At 48.2% G+C, this 21,693-nt stretch overlaps 1 protein-coding gene across 1 annotated transcript in view; it reads right to left on the bottom strand.

Annotated features, from left to right (window-relative positions):
* The window catches only part of Susd5 (sushi domain containing 5), a 39,934-nt gene extending 39,787 nt beyond the window's left edge, over nt 1–147 (bottom strand). The window contains exon 1 of the mRNA XM_028767443.1: nt 48–147. Within this exon, the coding sequence (XP_028623276.1) occupies nt 48–147 (100 nt within the window). The remainder of the gene's footprint in view (nt 1–47) is intronic.
* Nucleotides 148–21,693: the final 21,546 nt, after the last annotated feature.

Below are 21,693 nucleotides of genomic sequence, written 5' to 3' on the forward strand. Positions count from 1 at the left end.
CGGATGGCATCTCCGGCCCGATTGGCCTCCCGGCTGCGGACACTCACCCTCGGCGCGCACGGAGGACGGCTGCAGAGCCAGGAGGAGCAGCGCGGCGCAGAGCGCAGGCAGGCTGCCGGGCGCCGGCCATCGCGGCCCCGCGCCCATGGTGGTGGCGTCCGCGGGCTGCGCGCCTCCGGAGAGGTCTGGCGGATGCTGGTGCAGCGGCCGGGGATGCTGCGGGAGTTGCAGCCTGGAGCGCTGGGACCCGCGAACTCCCGGGGGTCTCGGTGGCGCCACCCAGGCGGCTGTAGTCAGGCTCCGCCTTCGCGCCCAGCACCTGGGAGCCGCAGTGCCAAAAGGGGCTGTGCCAGGGCCCGGAGGGCGGGCAGTGTACCCCCGAGGGGAGGACGGTCGCTACGCAGGGTTGACTGGGCGCAGACTTACAGACAGACCCTTCTTTAAACGAGCCGTTTTTTTAAATGAAGAAGGGAAGCTGCTGATTTGCTAGCCTCGGTCCTCAGGAGTGCGAGTTCCTCCGTCCCGTTAGGAAAAGGCCATGTTGGGGCTGGGGATGTGGCTCAGTTGGCAGAGGGCTTGCCTGTCAGGCACGGAGCCTGAGTTCTATTCCCCAGGACCGCAGAGAACCGGGCGTGGTGGCAATCGCTTGTAATCTCCGCACACTAGGAGGATGGCAGAGGTAGAGGGAGCGCATGTAATTTAAGTATTTCCTTCAAAGGCATTTCCTACGTTACCCTAGCGTTCCTGAACATCATTACTACTCAGACCTTGGTGACCTCCAGAGCGCGTAGAATTCCCAGGTTTGGAGAACGGGCGATCTGAGAGAAGCTGTAAGCGTCTCGGTTAAGCAGCCCCAAGGTTGGTCCCAGCTAGGACAGAAGATCCCTTCCAGTTCACTGGGTCCTGTCTCTCCAACATCAGCTCACTGGAGAGTTCATAAACCCAGCTCTCTTTCCTGGCCTGGTGGCCAATGTCCTACATCTGGAGACTGAGGCAGGGGAATGGCTTGCTAGTTCCAGGTCAGCATGGCCTTACATAGCAAGACCCTGTCTCAATAAAGAATAATAGCATTGCTAAGATTTAGTACACCAGTGGTTCTGTACAGTTTATAAATCCCTTCTATATAAATGTACACAGTCCATAAATGGGCATTATCATGTGACCATAATATGGCTGCCCATGTGCTAGGTGATAACGATGCCATAGTCTGTCCTTTTGAAAAGTCCTGTTTAGGCAAGTCAAATGGTAAACGGTGAACAAGAGTTTGGTGCTAAACCATGAGTCTGTGAGTCAGTGAGGCAGGACTCGGCCATGGGAAGAATTTGCTTCCTTTTTATAGTACGGTTTGGGGTTTGAACCACATCGGGCTCAAGACAGATATCATTTTCAGCTCACGTTTTTTACATGAGCCAAAGCTAATCTGGAACTCTGTGCAGCCCTGGCTGTCCTGGAACTCACTCTGTAGACCAGGCTGGCTTTGAACTCAGAAATCCGCCTGCCTCTGCCTCCCAAGTGCTGGGATTAAAGGTGTTCGCCACCACCACCCGGCTGGAACTCACTATTTAGCCCAGGTTGACCTCAAACTCACATCCCTCCCACCTACACCCCCACAGGGCTTCACACAACTTTCATTAGTGTGTGTGTGTGTGTGTGTGTGTGTGTGTGTAGCTCAGGTCATAAGATTAGAAGCAAGTGCCCTTAACAACCCAAACCATCATGCTAGCCCCCACATAACTCTCAGATTACACTAAAAAGACAGCAACTCTCCCCAAAAGCAAGCAACACTGGTTAATTCCTTTAGGTGGTTAAGTTTCCCATTTAAAACTGGTATTTGAGGGTGTTAGTGGAGCGAGGGCTGATTATCATCCCATGTAAGTATAAATGAATTTACCTAGCTACTTTCAGTTTAGCAGTTGGCAAGACAACCTAGGGGGTGAGATCTCACGTGTCTGGGCTGGAGGAGACATTGAAAGCAGCCTTCAAGCAATGCCCAGCGCCCCATCCGAGGGCAATGACTACTAACATTCAAGAAGACATTTTGAAACTCACTACCTAACCCTGATGGCATTTTAAACATTATCTTTGCTCAGGTCTGTCTTGGCCTGTCCTCCTCTGGGGAAATGGTATGTTCTAGAGGTATAATTTGTGCACACACTGGGGAAAACTGTCCAGCTGTCTCCCATGAGTGTATGATTGCCTCCTGTCCCAGAAAGTGCTGTGGTGTCTATATAGAAGAAACAAAAACAGCCATCCACAGAAAGATTTGCTCAGGACTGCTCATAGTTCCTCCATTTGCGCCAATCAGGGGCAGCTTGGGCATCAACAGTGGATGAACAGTGTAACACGTGGTGACGTGTTCAAATGGAATAGAATACCAGCTGGCAAGGAGAAGATCAAAGCACGATGCTAAGAGACTGGACACTTGCCCAGCATGCACGAAACCCCGGGTTTAACCTCAGTGTGAGTGGAGTGTAGGTGCATACCTTCAATCCCAGCACTTCATATGCAGAGGCAGGAGGTTCAAGGGTCAGAAGTTCAAGGTCATTCTTAGCTATACCAAGTGCAGCCTGGGCCTACAAAATGTATCTAAAAACAGCAAGAAGTCCCAAATGCAGAACGTGCTTGCCCAGAAACCTCTGACCTGATTCAATCCTTGCAGCCTACACAATGGAAGGAGAGAGCCGACTCCCTTGGGTAGTGCTCTGACCTCCATGTTCAAATTGGGGCAAACCCATTCACACATCCACAAGTAAATCAATGTTAAAGACACACATAAATAAATAAAACCAAATACTGAGAAAAAGAAGCCAAATGCAAAAAGGCTCGTCCATATGATTCCATTTTTATGAAATTTGATTCAAAAGTGGAAAGAAAAAAAAAACCTAGCCAGGTGTGGGGTAGCTCACCTTTAATCTGGGTGTTTGGGAGGCAGAGACAGGAGGAGCTCTTGGGGGTTCAAAACCAGCCTGATCTACATAGTGAGCGCCAGGATAGCCATGACTACATAGTGGGACCCTGTCTCAAAAATACAAAAGAACATATGTACATATGAATATATACATACACACATACATACATACATACATACATACATACATAGATACATACATACATACATTTTTTAAAGGAAAAAGAAATCAGAACTGAGAAGGCCTGTTGTACTGAGTAGTTACTTCCTGCAATGGATCCATCACCTTCAGAGGGAGGAACGATCCAAAGACTCAAGGACTTAGGAAGCCCAAGCTTCAGAAACTTAAACAAACTGGGAAACTTGTAAAAAGTTCCAGGGTCCTGCCCCAAGGTTCTGTGAGCAGCAAGCAATTGCTAAGGGAAAGAAGATTCTTTGGTGGAGCTGCCTGTAGATTGAGCCGGAGCCTCAGGGTTGTCACTCAAGCTGGGCCGGGCCTTTTAGGGATGCAGTTGAGCTTGGGTGACCCATGCTCCAGAGAGTAACCCAAAGAAACTCACCTGGCTCACCAAGCTAGACTTGGGCTGAGCTTTTTCTTTAGTCTGTCGATAGTGTCTATCTGGGGTGACTAGATGTCTGTTCCCGTCTCCCTAGGAAAGTATCCACACTACCAGCCACACCCAAGTTGCCCCTGAGGGACAGGACCACAAGTCTGAAGGATGAGCCTCTCCGGAGAGCCGTGATGATGATGGGAGTGTGGACATTTGTCAAAGCCCTCTGTACTATACATTTGAAGTACACAATGTTCATTGAATAGTTTTAGTTCACAAGTAATTGATTAAATACTTTAAAAATAATACATTCACCCTGGGTGGTGGTGGTCCACACCCTTAAGGAATCTCTCTGAGTTTGAGGCTAACCTGGTCTAGAGTTTCAGGCCAGCTTGGTCTACAGAGCAAGTTCAGGACAGCCAGGGCTACACAGATAAACCCTGTAATAATAAACAAACAAACACAATGATGATGATGATACATTTAGTTACTTGTCTGAGGAGCAAAAAACATTTAACAAAAAGACCACACTCTGAGATGTGGGCGAGGTTAAGGGATGCTGAAGTTCCGGGGTGGAGCGACTGGGACTGGGAAGGGAGGTCGGGATCTTAACAAACCAGGCAAGAAACAGAGCCATAGTCTGGAAAATGACTTAAAGGGAAAAGAGCATGTGTGAACAAGAGAACCCAGGTGCAGTTCACCAGCACCCACAAAACATCTGGGCACAGCACCTGTAGTCCGGCGCTGTTGGGGCGGAGAGGTAGATCTTGGGCATGCGCATTGGGCGGCAGTTGAGCTGGACTCTCAGGTTTCACCTGACACCCTATTCTAGTTTGCTTTTCTTTTTCCTGAGATAAAACACTGACCAAAAGAAACCTGGGAGCAAGTGACAGTGACAGGGACATGGCACAGAAGGTCACATCACACCCACCACTGCCCTGGTGGAGTTGTAGCTGGTTCTGGCCGGTTGGGGGTTTTGTCTGTTTCTTTGCCAACTTGATGCAATATCCAATTATCTGGGAGGAGGAGCCTCAGTTGAGGAGATGTCTTTATAACGCTGGCCTGCCCGTGGGGCGTTTCATGATTAATGATTAGTGTGGGCGGGCCCAGCTGACTCTGGGCAGTGCCACCCATGGGCAGGGGTCCTGAGAGGTTTGAGAGGAGAAATCCAGGAGAGCAAGCAAGCAAACGTGTACTCATTTCTCTCTGCTCTTAACTACTGCCTAAGTTAGGCTTTCTATTGCTGTAACAAACACCATGACCAAAGGCAACTTGGGAGTATCTTAGTGAGGGTTTTATTGCTGTGAAGAGATACCATGACCACAGCAATGCTTATAAAGGAAACCAGTTAAATTGGGGCTGGCTTACAGCTTCTGACGTTTAGTCCATTATCATCGTGGCGGGAAGCATCATGGCCAGCAGGCTGATGTGGGGCTGGAGAGGTAGCTGAGAGTTCTACAATTGGATCCCCAGGCAGTGAGAAGATGGCATGACACTGGGCCCCAACTTGGGCTTTGAAACCCCAAAGCCCACTCTCAGTGATACACTTCATCCAACAAGGCCACACCCACTCCAACAAGGCCACACCCACTCCAACAAGGCCACACCCACTCCAACAAGGCCACACCACACTGCCTAATAATGCACTTCCCTAAGAGCCTATGGGGGCCATTTTCATTCAAAACGCTACAGGGAGGAAAGGGTTTATCTTATAGTATACAATCCATGAGGCAGGGAAATCAGGGCAGAAGCACAAGTCAAGAACCTGGAGGCAGGCGCTGGTATAGAGGGCATGGAGGAATGCTGCTTACTGTCTTACCACACAACAGCTAACATAATTAAGACATGCCCACAAGCCTCCCCAATGTGGACACTCTCTCGTTGAGACCCTCTTCCCAAGTGATTCTAGGTTGTGGTTGTGTCACGATCACAGTCTGAAGCCATCATGAAGTCAGCATGGGATGGCTGCTTGCACATGGCCTCCTGGATAGTCTGGGTTCCTCGTTGCTAACCCCTTTCTGAAACATTTCTGGAGCAGTGGGTGCTCCTTTCATTAACCCTGACTTCAGCCGATGTGTGACTGACACATGCCTCTAGCTACAGGAGCAGACTCACGGAGACAGTGAGTACGTTAGCTGTAGGCAAGCTGTTTCGAAGGAAGTGGGAATACGCTGTTTACTCTGGTTAACAGCCACACCGTGGGCACCAGAATGTGTTGACTTCTCCCAGCAATGACAGCGACACCCAGGGCAGTAAGGTCATTTGGAATAGGATGCTGGACAAGTTTGAATATAAGTAACTAATATTTTTCCAAATACTTCTGGCTTTTGCTCTGGTAAACAGAAGAGAATGCTGTGATGGGGCATATATACTTCTTACCGACGCACAGGCTTGACGTATTCTGGTCAGTCTAGTATTGAGCCAGTGTTTTCATTGCTCTGAGGAACTTCCTTCCTATGGCTGTGAGATGGCTCATCAGCTAGGGGTGCTTGCCACCAAGCCTGATGAGCTGAGTTCAATTCTCAGGTAATGCACACACACACACACACGCACACATGCACACACACGTGCACGCTAACACACACACATGCATACACACACATGCACACACACATACATACCTAATTAAAAATTTAAAATGTCTGGCGTGGTGGTATACACCTTTAACCCTATCACTCAGAAGGCAGAGGCAGGTGGAGCTCTGTGAGTTCAAAGCTAGCCTGGTCTACATAGAGATTCCAGGACAGTCAGAGTGTCATGGAGAGGCTTTATCGAAAACAAACAAAACTAACAACAGTGACAAAAACCCTAAAATGTAAAAAAATTAAAAATAAATGTGGACAGTATAATTAACACAATCCCAGCTTCTATCCTTCACCAGACTGTGTCTCCCGGAACACTCGCCGCCTTCGGTTTCTATCTTCTGTCCGGTCTCTCCAGGAAACCACAGACGCAGCTCACCATCTGCTGAGTCCTTGCTCCAGGATGTCTTGGTTTCCAGGGAAGCCTTTTCTGTACTGTGTTTCCTCCTTCCTGTGTGCTTTGTTTTAAAAGACGAGATCTTGCCAAGTAACCCAGGATAGCCACAACCTTGCCGTGCCTGAGCCTCAGCACCTGAGTGCTAGCATTCGAGGTATATGCCACCCTCAGGTCCCCTCTGAGCTCCGTTTTCTTTTGTTCTGACACAATACCCTTTCCTGTTCTATTTCTTAGAGCCTTGATGTTGTGGTTTATTCTTTTTAAAGATGAATCTGGCTTCTCTCAAACTCTCGGGTTCAAGGGATCCTCCTCTCTGTCTCCAAATAAGCCAGGTCCATAGGTCTCTACTTACTGTGTTTGTTCTATGTCTCTGAATACAACATCCTAGCTCCGCCAGACCAGCAGGGTTGGTTTGAGGGATTTTTTTTTTTTTTAAAGACAGGATCTCACCATATACCAGTGGCTGGCTCAGAACTCACTACATAAGACTAGGCTGGCCGCAAACTCACAGAGATCCTCCTGCCTCTGCTCCTTGAGTATTGGGATTAAAGGCATATGCCACCAGGCCAATGCTCATGAAGCCACTGAGGGATGTATCCTGGCAACCGTACAAACCACTCAACTCCCAAGATGTAGCGGGAGGTATTTGAAAAGAATCGTCCAGCTTGCTCCCTGCTTAGCCGCCAAGTTCCAGCACTAATGCGGGCTACCGGCAAGCGCCTGCCTCATCCGGGTGCCCTCATCTCTCAGGCTCTCCCTCTGGCCAGAGCTCCCGAGTTCCCTTCACGGCCACGCCAGCCTCACGCAACAACTTTCCACCCCTCGATCAGACATCACATTACCCATCACCTGGCAAAATCAAAACTCTTAATGCTATAGTTAACCAATGGATTTAATGTATCAGTAAAATCTCAATACCCAAGATGCCCACACACTTAGACAAGTTATCCTAATTATCTTAACCTTTTGATATGCATAACTACCTGAGACTACAAAAGTGGTTCAGGTTTGAGTGTTTCTCCCTGCATCCCTGTCTCTGCAACCCTTAGCCCCGCCTCCCTTTTCCTTATCCAATCACAGGCCTCCCGCTGCAAATAATTTGGACAGGGAAATTTCTGCCACACCAAGAGGTCTCCATTTTAAACACAACTGTTTTTAAAAACGTACATGAAGAAGATATAGGCTCTGTGTCACGACTCCAGATTCATTGCTCATTCCCAACTGTGGACAACCAGGCACGGCCTTTCGAAAGGCCTCTCAGGCTGTGATGGTTTGTATTTGCTTGGCCCAGGGAGTGGCACTATTTGGAAGTTTGGCCCTGTTGGAGTAGGTGTGACCTTGTTGGAAGAAGTGTGTCAATGTGGGTGTAGGCTCTAAGACCCCCAACCTAGCTGCCTGGAAGCCAGTATTCTGCTAGCAGCCTTCAGATGAAGATGTAGAACTCTCAGCAACTTCTGCACCAACCTGTCTGGATGCTGCCACGTTCCCAACTCGATGATTATGGACTGAACCTCTGAACCTAGAAGCCAGCCCCAATTAAATGTTGTCCTTTTAAGAGTTGCCTTGGTCATCATGTCTCTTCACAGCAGTGAAACCCTAAGACACAGGCTAATAAGCACTCTCTCACCGCTAGAAGGTCTGTCATTACCACTTTGCCATGAGAGTTCCCTGTATTACTTCTTCACTATGGCCATCAATGCATTTACTTCGAGGGTTTGGCGAATCACTCTTTTTCACAAGTGTGGCCCCGAAGTAACGCAGAGAAGGAATTACAGTTCCGGAGCCGTAACAGATCTCTGTGCCAGGTTTGCAGTGCCCAGAGACTTCTCATTTAATAGCAGCAAAGTCAGAGTAAAACACAGTTTTCACCTTAAAGGGAACAAGAGACAGTCTGTCTGCTTTGGAGCCGTTTGAATGATGATGGTCCAGGGAACCCAGATTTAGGTTATCCCAAATTTCATGTTTCTTTTTTTTTTTTTATAAACAAATTTCATGTTTCAACCTAGAATTAGTTATGGAATCAGTTCTACAGTTCTACAGAACAAAGAACATTGTAAATCAAGGCAAGTTTAAAATACATTAGTGAGTCCGTTGATTTGGTGGTTTGAATAGGAATGGCTCCCATAGGCTCATATGTTTGAATCCTTGGTCCCCAGTTGGTGGAACTGTTTGGGAAGGATTAGGAGGTGTGGCCTTGTTGAGGAGGTGTGTCACTAGTTGTGGCTTTGAGGTTTCAAAAGCCCACACCATTCCCAGTTAGTTCTCTGCCTCCCGTTTATGGATCATATGTAAGCTCTCAGTTACTGCTGCTGCAGTGCCATGCCTGCCTGTCTGCTGCCTACCTGCCTGCCTGCCTGCCTGTCTGCTGCCTACCTGCCTGCCTGCCTGCCTGCCTGCCTGTCTGCTGCCTACCTGCCTCCCTGCCTGTCTGCTGCCTACCTGCCTGCCTGCCTGCCTGCCTGCTGCCATGTTTCCACTGGCAGGAAGCCCTGCTGCTAAAGTCAGAGTCTGCCATTACCAGAAAGCCCTGACCTTGGTGCAAAATTCCCTTAGTCAGCAGGGCTTTCTCTTCTCTACCTGGGGGTATCTTGAACCCCCAGGATCCAAGGAGCATCTTAGAGAAAATACAGGTCCAATTCCCTTTCTCCCGATAAGAAATCCATTCAGCAAGTACCTGAGATTCCTGGAGTCCCTCCCCATGCTGAGGAGGTATCTCAGCACCTCAGCCTTAACCCAGTGACCTTTGCCCACCCTGGATATTCCTATTCCTCCTCAAAGTTTTATAGAAGCATTGTTCACCCTGAATAGAGCCGAGCTGCCTCTCTTAAGCTGATCCCGAAAATAAGTCTATCCTCCCCATTGTGCTCACCAGTCCCTTACTCTGTTCCCTTCATCGACCCTGGAGGAGAAGGGAGGACCACACCCTACCAAGGGAGGACTACATCCCACCAAGGGAGGACTACATCCCACCGTGTTGGTAATGGGCTCTGCATCTATGTGCCTCAGATTAAATGCTTCTTTTACAGGTTTCCTTGATCATGGTGTAGAGGCTTTGCTACTGGCCTCAGATGCTATCTGGTGGCATTCTCAGCTTGGGGACCTGCAACATTTCAACCTCTCCACACCATTGCAGGTTTCTTATTTGGCTGGTTGATTTGAAATTTGTTTGTCCGTTTATGGCAGGGTTTCTCTGTGTAGCCCTGGCTGTCTTGGAACTCCCTCTGTAGACTAGGCTGGCCTTGAACTCACTGATCTCCACCTGCCTCTGCCTCCTGAGTGCTGGGATTAAAGGTGTGGGGCACCATGTCCAGCCACCACTACAGTTTGAACCAACCAGTGAGTCTTTGCAGGTAGCTACTTGGTCACAGCACAAACTCTGTGGGTTTTGTATTATCATCATCATCATCATCACCACCACCACCACCATCTCCCTACTTAACCCACACAAAGTGAGGTGTAATGCTTAAATAGTTCCCCCAGAATCAGGACATCTGGTGAAACAGAAGTGCCTGCCCGAGCAGCCTCGCCTCAGATGCTCTCTCTGTTCCACTGAACTTCTAAGGATGAGGTTTCCCAGCCAAATACCCGCCCTCACCAGAGGGAGCAGCAGGGTTCCTGTTTATCCCCAAGAAGCAGGCTTCAGTTTTCTGCCAGTCTGGGATATTATTCAAACAAGCCAACCACTCCCTGTCAGTGCTACCAGGCATCACCCCACCCTCCCGTTTCCACAGAGCCTGCCTCTAACGGCTGTCCTCATTTACCAGATTCAGTTGTTGATGGTAGCCCCCAGGTGTCAGCACAGTGTGAGGCCTTCACCTAAAGAGCTACCTTGGTTTTATTCATCAACTCAGGCTGTCCAGTGCTCTGCACTCCTCAGAACCTCAAGGCTTCCCCTGAGCATCGAAAGCCACCAGTCCCAAGAGGCAGGTCAGAAAGCCACAGACAGGAAGCTGGAACCAAGCAAGGAGGATTGGCCAGGGCCCTGGTCCCCACCTCACACCCCACCTCTGCAGAAAGGATGGGAGTGCACGAGACGACCACTACCTACCTGCACTGAGCACGAGACTGGGTTTGCAAACAGGCTGGCCTCAAACTCACAGAGATCCTCCTGCCTCTACCTCTCGAGTGCTGGAATTAAAGGCGTGCACACCAGAGCCGGGTTCTATTTTTGTTTTCATTTATTTTATTCTTCTTCTCATTGCTACTAGGAGTATTTCATGGAGGGAGGGGGCTCACAGTGAAAGCGAGAGGCAACTTTTAAGGTCGGTGGAATCTTGGGGTTGAATTCAGGTCCTCGGCTGTTCTTTGCTTTCTGCTGTGATAAACACCATGACCTTGAGCAAGTCCGCGTTGAAAGGTTGATGTAGCCCTGTGGGAAAGCCAAAGCAGGAACTCAAGGCAGGAGCCTGCAGCACCCGTCATGGGGAAACACTGCTTGCTGTCTTTCTTCTTTTTCTTTTTTAATTTTTGCTTTATTTCAATTTCACGTATATGGGTGTTTTGCCGGCATGTATGCAGTGCCCAAAAATGCCAGAAGAGGGCGACAGATTCCCTGGGAATTGAGTCCTAGATGGGCCTGAGCTTCCTCCTAGGTGTGGAGAACAGAACCTAATCCTTTTCTCTGTAAGAACAGCCAAAGCTCTTAAAGGCTTTTGCTTCCGGAAGCTCCAGCCGCTTGCTTTTTTATACAGCCCACGCCCCCTGCCTAAGGATGGCACCACCCACAATGGGCTGGACCCTCCTCTATCAATTAGCAATGGAGAAAAGGCCCCACAGACAGGGCTACTGGCAAGTGTGATGGACGCAGTTCCTCAGTCAAGGTTCCCTCTTCCGAGATGATGTTGAGTTTGTGTAAAGTGAGGCCAAGCTAAAGCACCATGCTTTCTTACCCACCAAGCTATCCTCCTGCCTCCAAATTCACCATTGTTCGTTGTGTTTGTGTTTTGGTTTTTATTGCTTATCTCCCTGTGTTTTCTCCTTTCCCTTCTCCTGTCCTCAATCTCATCATCAAATGCTTCCTCCGTTTTAGGGCTCTGCTCGCCTTGGCTTCCCACCATAACTTTGCATGCACCCAGCAGGGATAAACACCCCAAGATGTTACACTTACAGATGAGGACTAATGTGTGATCTAACCCTGTCATACTGGACTGTCCTCAGAGCTAGACCACTACCGTCTTCAGGATCACCTGGGCTGGATCCCCCAAGATCCCAGCTGGGCTTGTTGCCCTTCCCTCCTGGAAGGAGAAGACGTGGAGTGTCATGGGACCCTCACTTAGTGTCCAGCCACTCCTTCCAGTCAGCTGTGTGCAGTTCTGCTCTAACTGTGCACAACCTCGGGGTTTCCGGGAGAGGATAGAGGAGATCAGTGGGGAGAGATGGGGGGAGGGAGCTGCATATACACAGCCATAGACATCCATCAGCTGATTGCAGACCCTCCAGTGCAGCCATGTTAAGGTCACCTACGCTCTGGCCTGTGACCCTCATCCCTAGCTCTGTAAGTAGGCCGGATTCACTGGTTGGTTCCCAAGAGTGGACTTTGATGGAACCGCACTTTGGAACTATAGGAGGAGAGATATCTAGAGCTTGCCATGGGGAGGGACTTCAGCAGCAGCCCATTCCCGAGTCCCATTGTCCCAACCCCAATAAGTTCATACAAGGAAAACACAACTCAGTTGTAAACTGTGTGCCTATATTGGGCAGATATGCCTCTACACCAGGCCATGGGCTTCTGCTCTATCTTCTTTCCAACAACTCTTCCTCTGTTCTCCATTGGTGGTTTCCTGAAACTCCTTCTCCCCCCTCCTCTTCCTGTCTTGCCTGGAAAACCCGCCTCCTTATTTTTTTTTAAAGATTTTTTTTTTTAATGTATGTGAGTACACTGTTGCTGTCTTCAGACAGACCAGAAGAAGGCATCAGAACCCATTACAGATGGTTGTGAGCCACCATGTGGTTGCTGGGAATTGAACTCAGGACCTCTGGAAGAACAATCAGTGCTCTTAACCACTGAGCCATCTCTCCAGCCCTCGCTTCCTCATTTTCACCCAGCAATTGGCTATTTGTCATCTTTATTAGCCAATCAGATAATTAAGGGAAATTCCTCTACACCATTGTTTACATTCAAAAGATTTTGCTTTGAATTGGGCAGAGTGGTGTACGGCTGTAACTCAACAACTCAGGCACAGGTAGATCAGGAGAATTACGAGTTTGAGGCCAGCTTATGGGACTTAGTAAGACTCTATCTCAAAGTCAAACATGAAAGAGAGGTGGGGCAACTGAGTAATTCAATGGTGGCGTGTCTGCCTACCATTTCTGGAGGCCTGGCTTTCAACCCCCAGTACTACAGAAGGGGAGGAGGGCTGGAGAGATACCCAGCAGCTTGGAGTGCTTGCTGCTCTACCAGAGGGACTGGAGTTCAGTGCCCAGCACCCATGTTGGGCAGCTCACAGCCGCCTGTAACTCCGGCTCTGGGGAATCGGATGTCCTTTCTTGGCCTCCATGATCACCCAAATACATGTGGTTATGATACTCACACATATGCAGAAATACAAAGAAAAGTAAATTTAAAAATGTTTAAATGTGAGAGAAAGGAAAGGAGAGAGGACAAAAGGGAGGAGAGAAAAGATAATTAAACTACAGGAAGGACAGACAGCCTGCTCATATCAGTGTATGTGGAAAGAAGCCACAAGGGACATAGCTGGGTCACTGTGACTATGCTTATAGGTCTGTTCCTTTCCACACTGTGGGGATGGGGGCTTTACAATCTCCATATCGTTCGGAGGGTCTACACTGCTCCTGTCCTGGTGCCTGATGTCTACTGATTGGTGAAGGGTTACTGGATGAAGTAGGTAATTTCCACAACACTGAAGATTTCTTTCCCACAATCCTTCTGGCTGTACACTCTGCCATTTCAGAACTCTGTGTCTGCAGCTCCTCTCCTGTGCAGTCCTCCTGGTAACTAAGCCCACTCCCTCCACAGATGACCCCTCCCCACACCTTGCCCCAACAGCTGTAGAGCTCAGTAACTCGGCTCCCGAACAGAACATTTAGGCCATAGGTCCATCTGTCTCACCTGGCTCACTACTTGGAATGTTCTTCAGGACAGAGAGCACATTCTGTCTGGATTGCTTGCTTTTGTTTAAGTTTCATGAAGAAAGATATAGTTTTCCTTTCATTGGGCTATTCTCATTGCACATGGTGTTGGGGTCAGGAGCAGCTCTGTCTCTCTGGCCTGTCAGGTACTTTGACCACGTCCTCCCTCCTCCCTCCTCCTTTTCTTCTCTTCTCCCCTCTGCCTCCCATGTTAGTCTCCTCCTTTCCCCATCCCTTCTGGCTTTCACATCATATATGTGTGTGTATGTCTATATATTTATATATAGATGTGTAGATACGGTTTTACACAGCTATAAAGAATTCTACAACTCACAAATGAGGAAAATATGATGTTTGTCTAAACCTGGCTTACTATGTTTAATGTGACAGTCTGCTGCTCCATCTATTTTGCAGAATACAGCATCGTTTGATTCTTTTATAAATTTTTTATTTTTGTGTGTGCCACATGCATGCAGTTGCCCAAGAAGGCCACAAGAGGGCATCAGGTTCTCCAGAGCTGGAGTCAGGGGTGGTTCTGAGCTGCTGGATTTGAGCCCTGGGAAACAAACTCAGTTTCCCTAAAAGAGTATCAAGTGACTCCTCAGCACTGTGTGCTCTCTCCAGCCCAGTCATTCCAATCTTTGTAGATGAATAAAATCCCAGTGTGTAAATTGATGGTTGAATCCATTTTTCACTTGACAGGATCTAGATCCACCTAGAAAACAAATCTCTGGATGTGTCCAAGCAAGAATCGCTAGGTTAGGTTAATTGAGAAGACCCAACCTTACGGTAAGTAGTACTATTCCGTGGCTGAGGTCTTGGACCGAGAGGTAGGCAACCATGAGGAGCTGAGCATCATGTAAAAAGCCAGGGGTGGTGGTGCCCATCATTAATCCCACCCCTGGGTACAGAAACAGGAAGATCTCCAGAGTTCACTGGGCAGCTGGCCTGGCTGAGCTGGTGCACTCCAGGTTCAGTGAGAGACCCTGGAGGGGGACACACAGCATCCAGTTCCAGTACTCACATGCATACATGCGTGCACACAGGAAAACATATACATGCAAAAACAACAACAACAACACACACACACAAAGTAGGAAGCCAACTGAGGGTCAGCTTTTATTTTTCGTAACTTCCTAACTAGCATCCAAATCAGCCCACTGCGTCTCCTCTTCCCACCATGCCCTTTTCCACCAGAATGAACCAAAATCAATCTTTGTCTCTTGAGTTGCTTTTGTCAAGTACTTGGTCACAACAATGAGAAAAGTGATGAACATACTGTGTGCGCCTGTGTGCCATACCTTCTTCATTCAGGAACCCTTCATCTGTTGTTCAACTCCTAGGCTGATTGTATAACTTGGGCACAGAGCTGTGGTAAATGTAGATATTCAGGTGTCTCTGCAGTAAGTTCTCTGAGGCTCCATCACGTGTACACTCCGGAGTGGTATAGCTGGGTAGTTCTGGCTTCAAAATTTTTAAATGTTTATTTATCTACTTATTTGATGCGTATTTACTTTGTGTGTGTGTGTGTGTGTGTGTGTGTGTGTGTGAATCCATGTCTTTCTCAGTTGCTCTCCACCTTATAGTTTGAGACAAGGTCTCTCATTCAACGATAGCCAGCCAACTCCAGGGATCCTCCTGTTGCTACCTTCCAACTGGAATTGCTTGCATGTTGCCCCCATGGCTGGTTTTTCACATGGGTGACAGGAATTTGAACTCAGGTCCTTCCAACTACCTAGCACTTAACCACCTGAACTGTCTCCCCAGTCCCTCAGTGTCTGCTCTGGAGGACAGCCCTCTTGTCGTGTTTTTTTCCTGCCTCTGTGGCTACTGCAGGACTAGACACATCTTGCACATTCGGCTAGGCTTTGCTGAGTGGAAGGATGGCTCCATGTGCCTGCGGAACAGCATTATAGCAGCCAAGATAGAATTTCAAACCCGTTTGATGTACAGCAGCCTTACAAATCATCTTGCTACCAGCCTGCGGCTACCGAAGGCACTGAAAAAAACCCAGAGCACAATGTGGCATTTACTCGTGGGCTGCCTTGGAGGCCCCGGAGCTGTGGGCTGGGTCCCGGGTAAACACAGGCTGCACTGAAGAGCCATTGTGGACACTGGGCTTCTTTCAAGTTGCTCCGGGGTCTGAAGCTGATTTGCAGCTGGACCCAAGTGATTGCCAAGACTGCTCCCTGCCTCCCAACCCTCAACTTACCTCCCCTGCCTCTTTTAAAAATTAACTAGAAGAAACCATCCAAGGAGAAGCTGTTAGCCTGCAGGCTGCCAATGGCAGGAGACTTTTGTTTATGCACAGGGTTAGTGCCTAATCTGTGGAATAGGGATGAGTCCTCGGAGAGGGGTGCTGAAAACTGGACCCCCAAAGGAAGCCCCATCTGGACTTGGAAGGAAGGCAGTTCAGGGCTGCCAAGAAGAAAGCAATCAGGAGTCTTTGGGTGGGTTTTTGTCCCTGGCTGCTTCTGTGCTGGCATTTCAGGGACCCTGGGAAGTTCCCAGTCTCCCAGGAAGCCCCTACAGGCTCCAGATGGTATCCTGTTGTCTTCTTCCTTTCTGGTTGAAATGCAGATGGTCCGAGAGGGACAGCTCTGGTAAAATATCATATTTAAAGCCTGTGGTTAATTCTGGCCTTTGTGATTTAATCTGCAAGTTCCTTGGCACCTCCTTCAACATTTCTGGACCTCAGTCGCTTTCCTCTAACACACATCATAGTGTTGCCTAGGTAGAGATTTTGTTTGTTTAAAAGCGGGATCTTGCAGGCTGGTGAGGTGGCTCAGCTGTTAAAAGTGTGTATGGCGTTTGCAGGGGGCCAGGGCTCAGTTCTCACCTTTTAACTCCAGATCCAAACCCAGGGGATCTGATGCCTCTGGCTCCAGTGGGCACCCACGCTCATGGGCTCTGGATCCAGTGGGCACCCACACTCATGGGCATTCCATTCCCATCCTTCACATATTCACATAATCAAAAAACAGAAAACAAAAACAGAAAAAGAGAGGACTTTAGAGATCACAAACGAACCAGTGAGACATAGCCTTGCTTTAAGAAACAACTAAGCTGACCATCTCCATTGACCCCTCCGGAAGGGCCAGTAACAGCGACAGCCCTTTTAGGGGCTATCTATCCAAGACTGATCCCAGATAATCCGTGGGTTAGCGGTCCTTATTGTACCCATTGGTATACAAGTGTTTGTCAGTCATACATCTTTGTTTCTAGGAATGGTTGTCGTTATATGGAGCACAGCAAACCCTGCTCTAATGCTCTGCAGAGTTAAAACCGTTCATCCGAGATCTGTGCTGATTCAGACTTTATAGCGAAGCTTTAGCAAACGTGTTTTTCCTGCCTTTATTTTTCCTTCCTTTGGTCCTCCATCCCTCCCTTCCAGTCCCCCACTCCCACTTCCCCCTTTGGCTGGGCAAGTACTGAACTTGAACCCAGGACATGTGTTAGGTGAACAAATCCACCCTGAACTGTAGTCGGATATTTTTTCCCACAAGTTGGGAGGAGCTAAGGTTGGAGGAGTAAGGAGAGGAAGAGGAGGAGTAAGGAGAGGAAAAGGAGAAGGAAGAGGAGGAGGTAGCAGAGAGAGGGAGAGAAAGAGAGAGAGGAAGAGAAAGACAGAAACAGCATGGAACCAGACCTGCGCCTGTCTAGCAGTCAAAGGTAGTTGATATACCTATGTTGGGTATTGGGGTTACACCTCTGATTGTATGAGCATCTTGTTATTGAGCATTACCAAATATATAAAGCCTTTGGATAATCTAAGCATTAGAGTCTCATTCCTACTGGGCCCACATGGATGGAGGGATGGACTGGGCTCAGTCATGCATTGTGGAGACAGCATGGGAGATTGGCAGAGCCATCTCCCATGCTGATGTCTTGTGGGTGGCAGGGCTGGTGTCTCTGACTGCCTGGCTGGCTGTTCCTAGCTATGGCATGGGCGTGGACTCTGGCCGTTTCTAACTGTGGAGCACACATGGTCTCTGGCAAAGGAACATAGCGACAGAGCTAAGCAGAGATAGTCGGTCCAAGAGAATGCCGTTTTAAATATTACCGCAACACTGAACCCCACGTCCAGCACTGGCACATGGTCCTTCCCATTTCTTTGAGAAGACATGGTTGAGATTGGCCAGGATTGGATGCACGTCAGTTACCAATTTATTGAGGGTTAATCATTCCTTTGTATGCTGTTTCTGGTTCTGCTGCACAAAGCCCAGTGAAGGCAGAGGTGACCTCCAAGCAGATGCTCCTTATCCTGTTGGGGGCACAGGTTTCTTCCCTTACATACACTCTTTCCTGAATTTAGAGTGCCTCCTATTGGACAGACTGGAATCTGGAAGCCCACATGATACAGTTTGAATCTGAAATGTCCTCTCCTCTCTACACACAGACTCCTATTTCGAATGCTTGCCCCCTAGGGTCTATTTTGGGAAGCTCTGGGCCTTCGGGAGGTAGGGGATAGCTAGGAGAATCTGTTTAGGGACAGGCTTCTATAGGTCACACCTGCCCCTGGTTTCTCCTTGTGCATCATTTCCGGGTTTGCTATTGTGTGATTGCCTTTGTCATACACCCCCATTCTGCTATGCAGTGGGCTAGTCTGCCCTCCCTGCCTAGGTAGATGGGAATCTCCAGAGCAGAGAGCCAAAGCAACCTTTCTCTCGTGCTTTGCCACAGTGACTAAATCCACTTACTACCAAGATAACAAACCAATAACAATTAGCTTAATCACCTCAAAATAGCAGGACAGGCGTAGCTACCTAAGTCTAAAAGTGGGTCTGGAGAAGTAGCCCGGTGCTTACGGGCATGCCCTGCTCTTGAACAGGACCCAAGTTCAATTCCCAGTCCTGCATTCAGGTGGCTCCCAACTGCCTGTAAATCCAGTTTAGGGGATCCAACACCTCCTTCTGACCCTCAGGAACACAGCAACATATAACAACTACAAGAACGACAATACATTTTTGAATCAAAAAGAATTATGCAAGTTTTCTAGATAGTTGTTGTGTGGCATATTTTTCCTGGGGAGACATAGCATACGCCTCTATACACCCCAGAAGGGGAACCAAGACAGACAGAGGGGTTAGGACTACACCAGTGTCTGATTTGGTGTGAATCAGTAAGTTGTTATTGGGGTTCCAGGAATAGGAGTGAAGTGTTTTTTTGTTTGTTTGTTTGTTTGTTTGTTTTTAAACAAGGACAGGGATCACTCAAAAGTAGCTGCATCAACCAAGAAGCTCACCCCAACAGGGTGATGGGTGACAGCTCACAGGAACTGTAACTCTGAGCTCTCTGCACTGCTGCAGGCAGACCAGCAGTCCAAACATCTGCTCTCTCCTCTCTGCTGTCTGCTGGGCAGAGTCTCCTTCCCAGGTGGTTGACTCCATGTTTACAGTGCTGCAGAGGGACCCTCAAGAATATTCCACGTTTAGCCAGGTAATCAGGGCATTGGTAAGCAGGTGGATCTCCGAGTTTGAGGCCAGCCTGGACTACAGAGTGAGTTTTGGGACAGCCTGGGCGACACAGTAAAACCGTCTTAAAACAAACAAACAAACAAATCCATGTTTCTGTTCCTTTCTCCCAGACCCTTGAGGTCTGTCTACTTGCTTAGGCTGGCGAGCTGCCTCCTCATCCCTCCTGGAGCGAGCGTTTCACTCAAAAGAAACTTCTGAACAACAGTGATGCAAAACTGACTTTAACCATTCAAGCCTTGGAAGCAAGAAAAATCCTTTTCTGTTTCCCCTTTACTGTGGTCAGCAGAGAGCTGATAGGACAAGCAAAGAGCCTAGCCATGGGGAAGGGCTCTGGCTGGAAACCAGTTGCTTGGCTCTTGGTGCATGCATGAATGCCTTACGCACGTGACGGAAGATGGAAGGCTCACACAGTGCGAGCTGACTAAAGCCCGACCAAGCCCGGCAGAGGGCATCGCGGGCATTGGCTACCTCTCAGACTGCTGGGCATGCCTGCCGTCTGTTACCCCCTGCACCGCACCCTCATACCCCAGACCCGCTCACTTCCATGCTACACATTAAGAAGGTGGCCAAGCTGGTATTTGTTTATTGGAAGAGCTGGGAATAGCCTTGGGAGAAGGATTCGAAGCCCACTGGTTTTCATTCCGTTGTGATTCAATCTTTTCCTGTCTACTGACTTTAAGGCAGCCCTGCCAGACTCTGCCGGAGCAAATGAACAAATGAAAGGATTGCTTTGTAGCTGCGTGGACAGCTTTGGAACTTTATCTTCATTTGCACGTAAAAACACAAACAAAACAAGTTCTAACTCCACATAACACACAAATGTGCAATGTGTGCCTTCGGGAGCAGAGGGGAAAGGGTGGCAAGAAGGACCCCATTATCAGGCAGAAAAGCTCCCTGCCGCAGTGAACAGGACCCAGTCTAGATGGCTTAGGCGCTGGTGTGGACGGAAGACTGGGGGAAGCGGAGGGGTAGGAGGGCGTTCTCAGTGCTATAGCGGGGATAGTATGAACAGAGAATTAAAAATAAACCCCAGAGCTGGGGAGATGGCTTAGTAGACAAAGTGCTTGCTGGGCAAAAATGAGGACTGGGCTTCAATGCCCAGCGTCCACATAAAAAGGTGGGCCTGGGCCGGGAGGGATGGTTCAAAAGTTCACATTGGACTGCTGTCCCAAAAGACCCAAGTTTGGTTCCCAGCACCCATGTCAGGCGGCTCAGAACTTCCGGTACCCCACCTACAGGGGATCTGACACCTCTGACCTCTGGGATATCTGGACTCACTTACACATACCCACACGTGCACATATAGTAAAATAATAATAATAATAATAATAATAATAAAAAACCTGGACCTACTAGCATATGCTTGTGATCTCAGGGCTAGAGAAATCAAGACAAACAGATCCTTGGGGATCACTGCCAACCAGCCAACTTACTCACTTGGTAAATTCTTGCCAATGAGAGACGTATCTGAAAAAAACAAAATGTACTCATTAATGACATTCAAGGCTGTCTTCTGATGTCTACCCAACTGTATCACATGAACACACATACACACATACCACCTTCCCAAACATTCACGCATACAAATAATTCCCATCTAGAAGTATAGAAACATAGGACCTAGGAGAGGCAATCACTTACAATACTTGAGCCTGAGAAAAGAGAATGATAAACTATAGGCCAGAGAGTACTATGTAATGACACTCTGTCCCAAAGGACCAAATACCAAAGAAACACACTCAAATTATTATTTTTTTAAATCTCCAAATGTTAGAAGCTGTCTGGTGAAATGATGCTGTCTACCCCTCAAGGCCTGCTCTAATCCCCAAATGTCTTTGCCCCACTTATAATGCTGACTTGTTCAAATTCTTAATTATGCAAGTTAAGATTAATTCATTTATCTTGTAAAAAATGCAACATCAGAAGCCTGTATCATTATGAGTTGGTATGTGAAATTTTTAAAACACTAAATTGGTTATTAATGCCTCATGCCTGTAAGCTGAAAACTCTGGAGGTAGATGTAGAAAAATCAGATTTTAAGGTCATCTTCAAGTACTTAGGGAGTTCAAGGTCAGCCAGGACTACCTAAGACCCTATGTCAGAGGAAAAAATAAAGATGAGGTAAATTTATATATTTGAATTTAAATGTTCAAGGCATATGATTGGAAAAAACTAAAGAAACGTGAGTGAGGGAGAGTGAGAATGGGTGTGAAGGTTCATCACTGAGAATTTTCTTCAGTTGCTGAAAGATACAGTCTCACAGATCTAAAAGACACAAAGCCAAGTGTGACAGACACGGAGATGGAGAAAGGGTTCAGGGGTTAAGAGTGTGACATCCTGCTCTTGCAGAGAACCCAAGTATGGTTCCTGGCCTCCTTATCAGTCATCATACAACCTGTAACTCCAGCTTCCTGGATCCAGGATGCTCTTCCGGCATCAGTGGGCACTGCTGTCAGGTGCACATACCACCAACACACACATACACATAATTAACAAGTAAAGTCTTGGGGCTGGAGAGGTGGTTCAGTGGTGGACAGCACTGACTGCTCTCCCAGAGGGCTCAGTTCCCAGCACCCACACCTTGGCTCAAACGCCTGCAATTCTAGTTCCAGGGGATCCAACAGTCTCTTCTGGTTCCCATGGACACCATTCATGCATGTGGCACACAGACATACATGCAGGAATAACA

Source organism: Grammomys surdaster, unplaced genomic scaffold (assembly GCF_004785775.1).
Source record: "Grammomys surdaster isolate TR1022 unplaced genomic scaffold, NIH_TR_1.0 172, whole genome shotgun sequence".
In the NCBI taxonomy this organism is placed as follows: Eukaryota; Metazoa; Chordata; class Mammalia; order Rodentia; family Muridae; genus Grammomys; species Grammomys surdaster.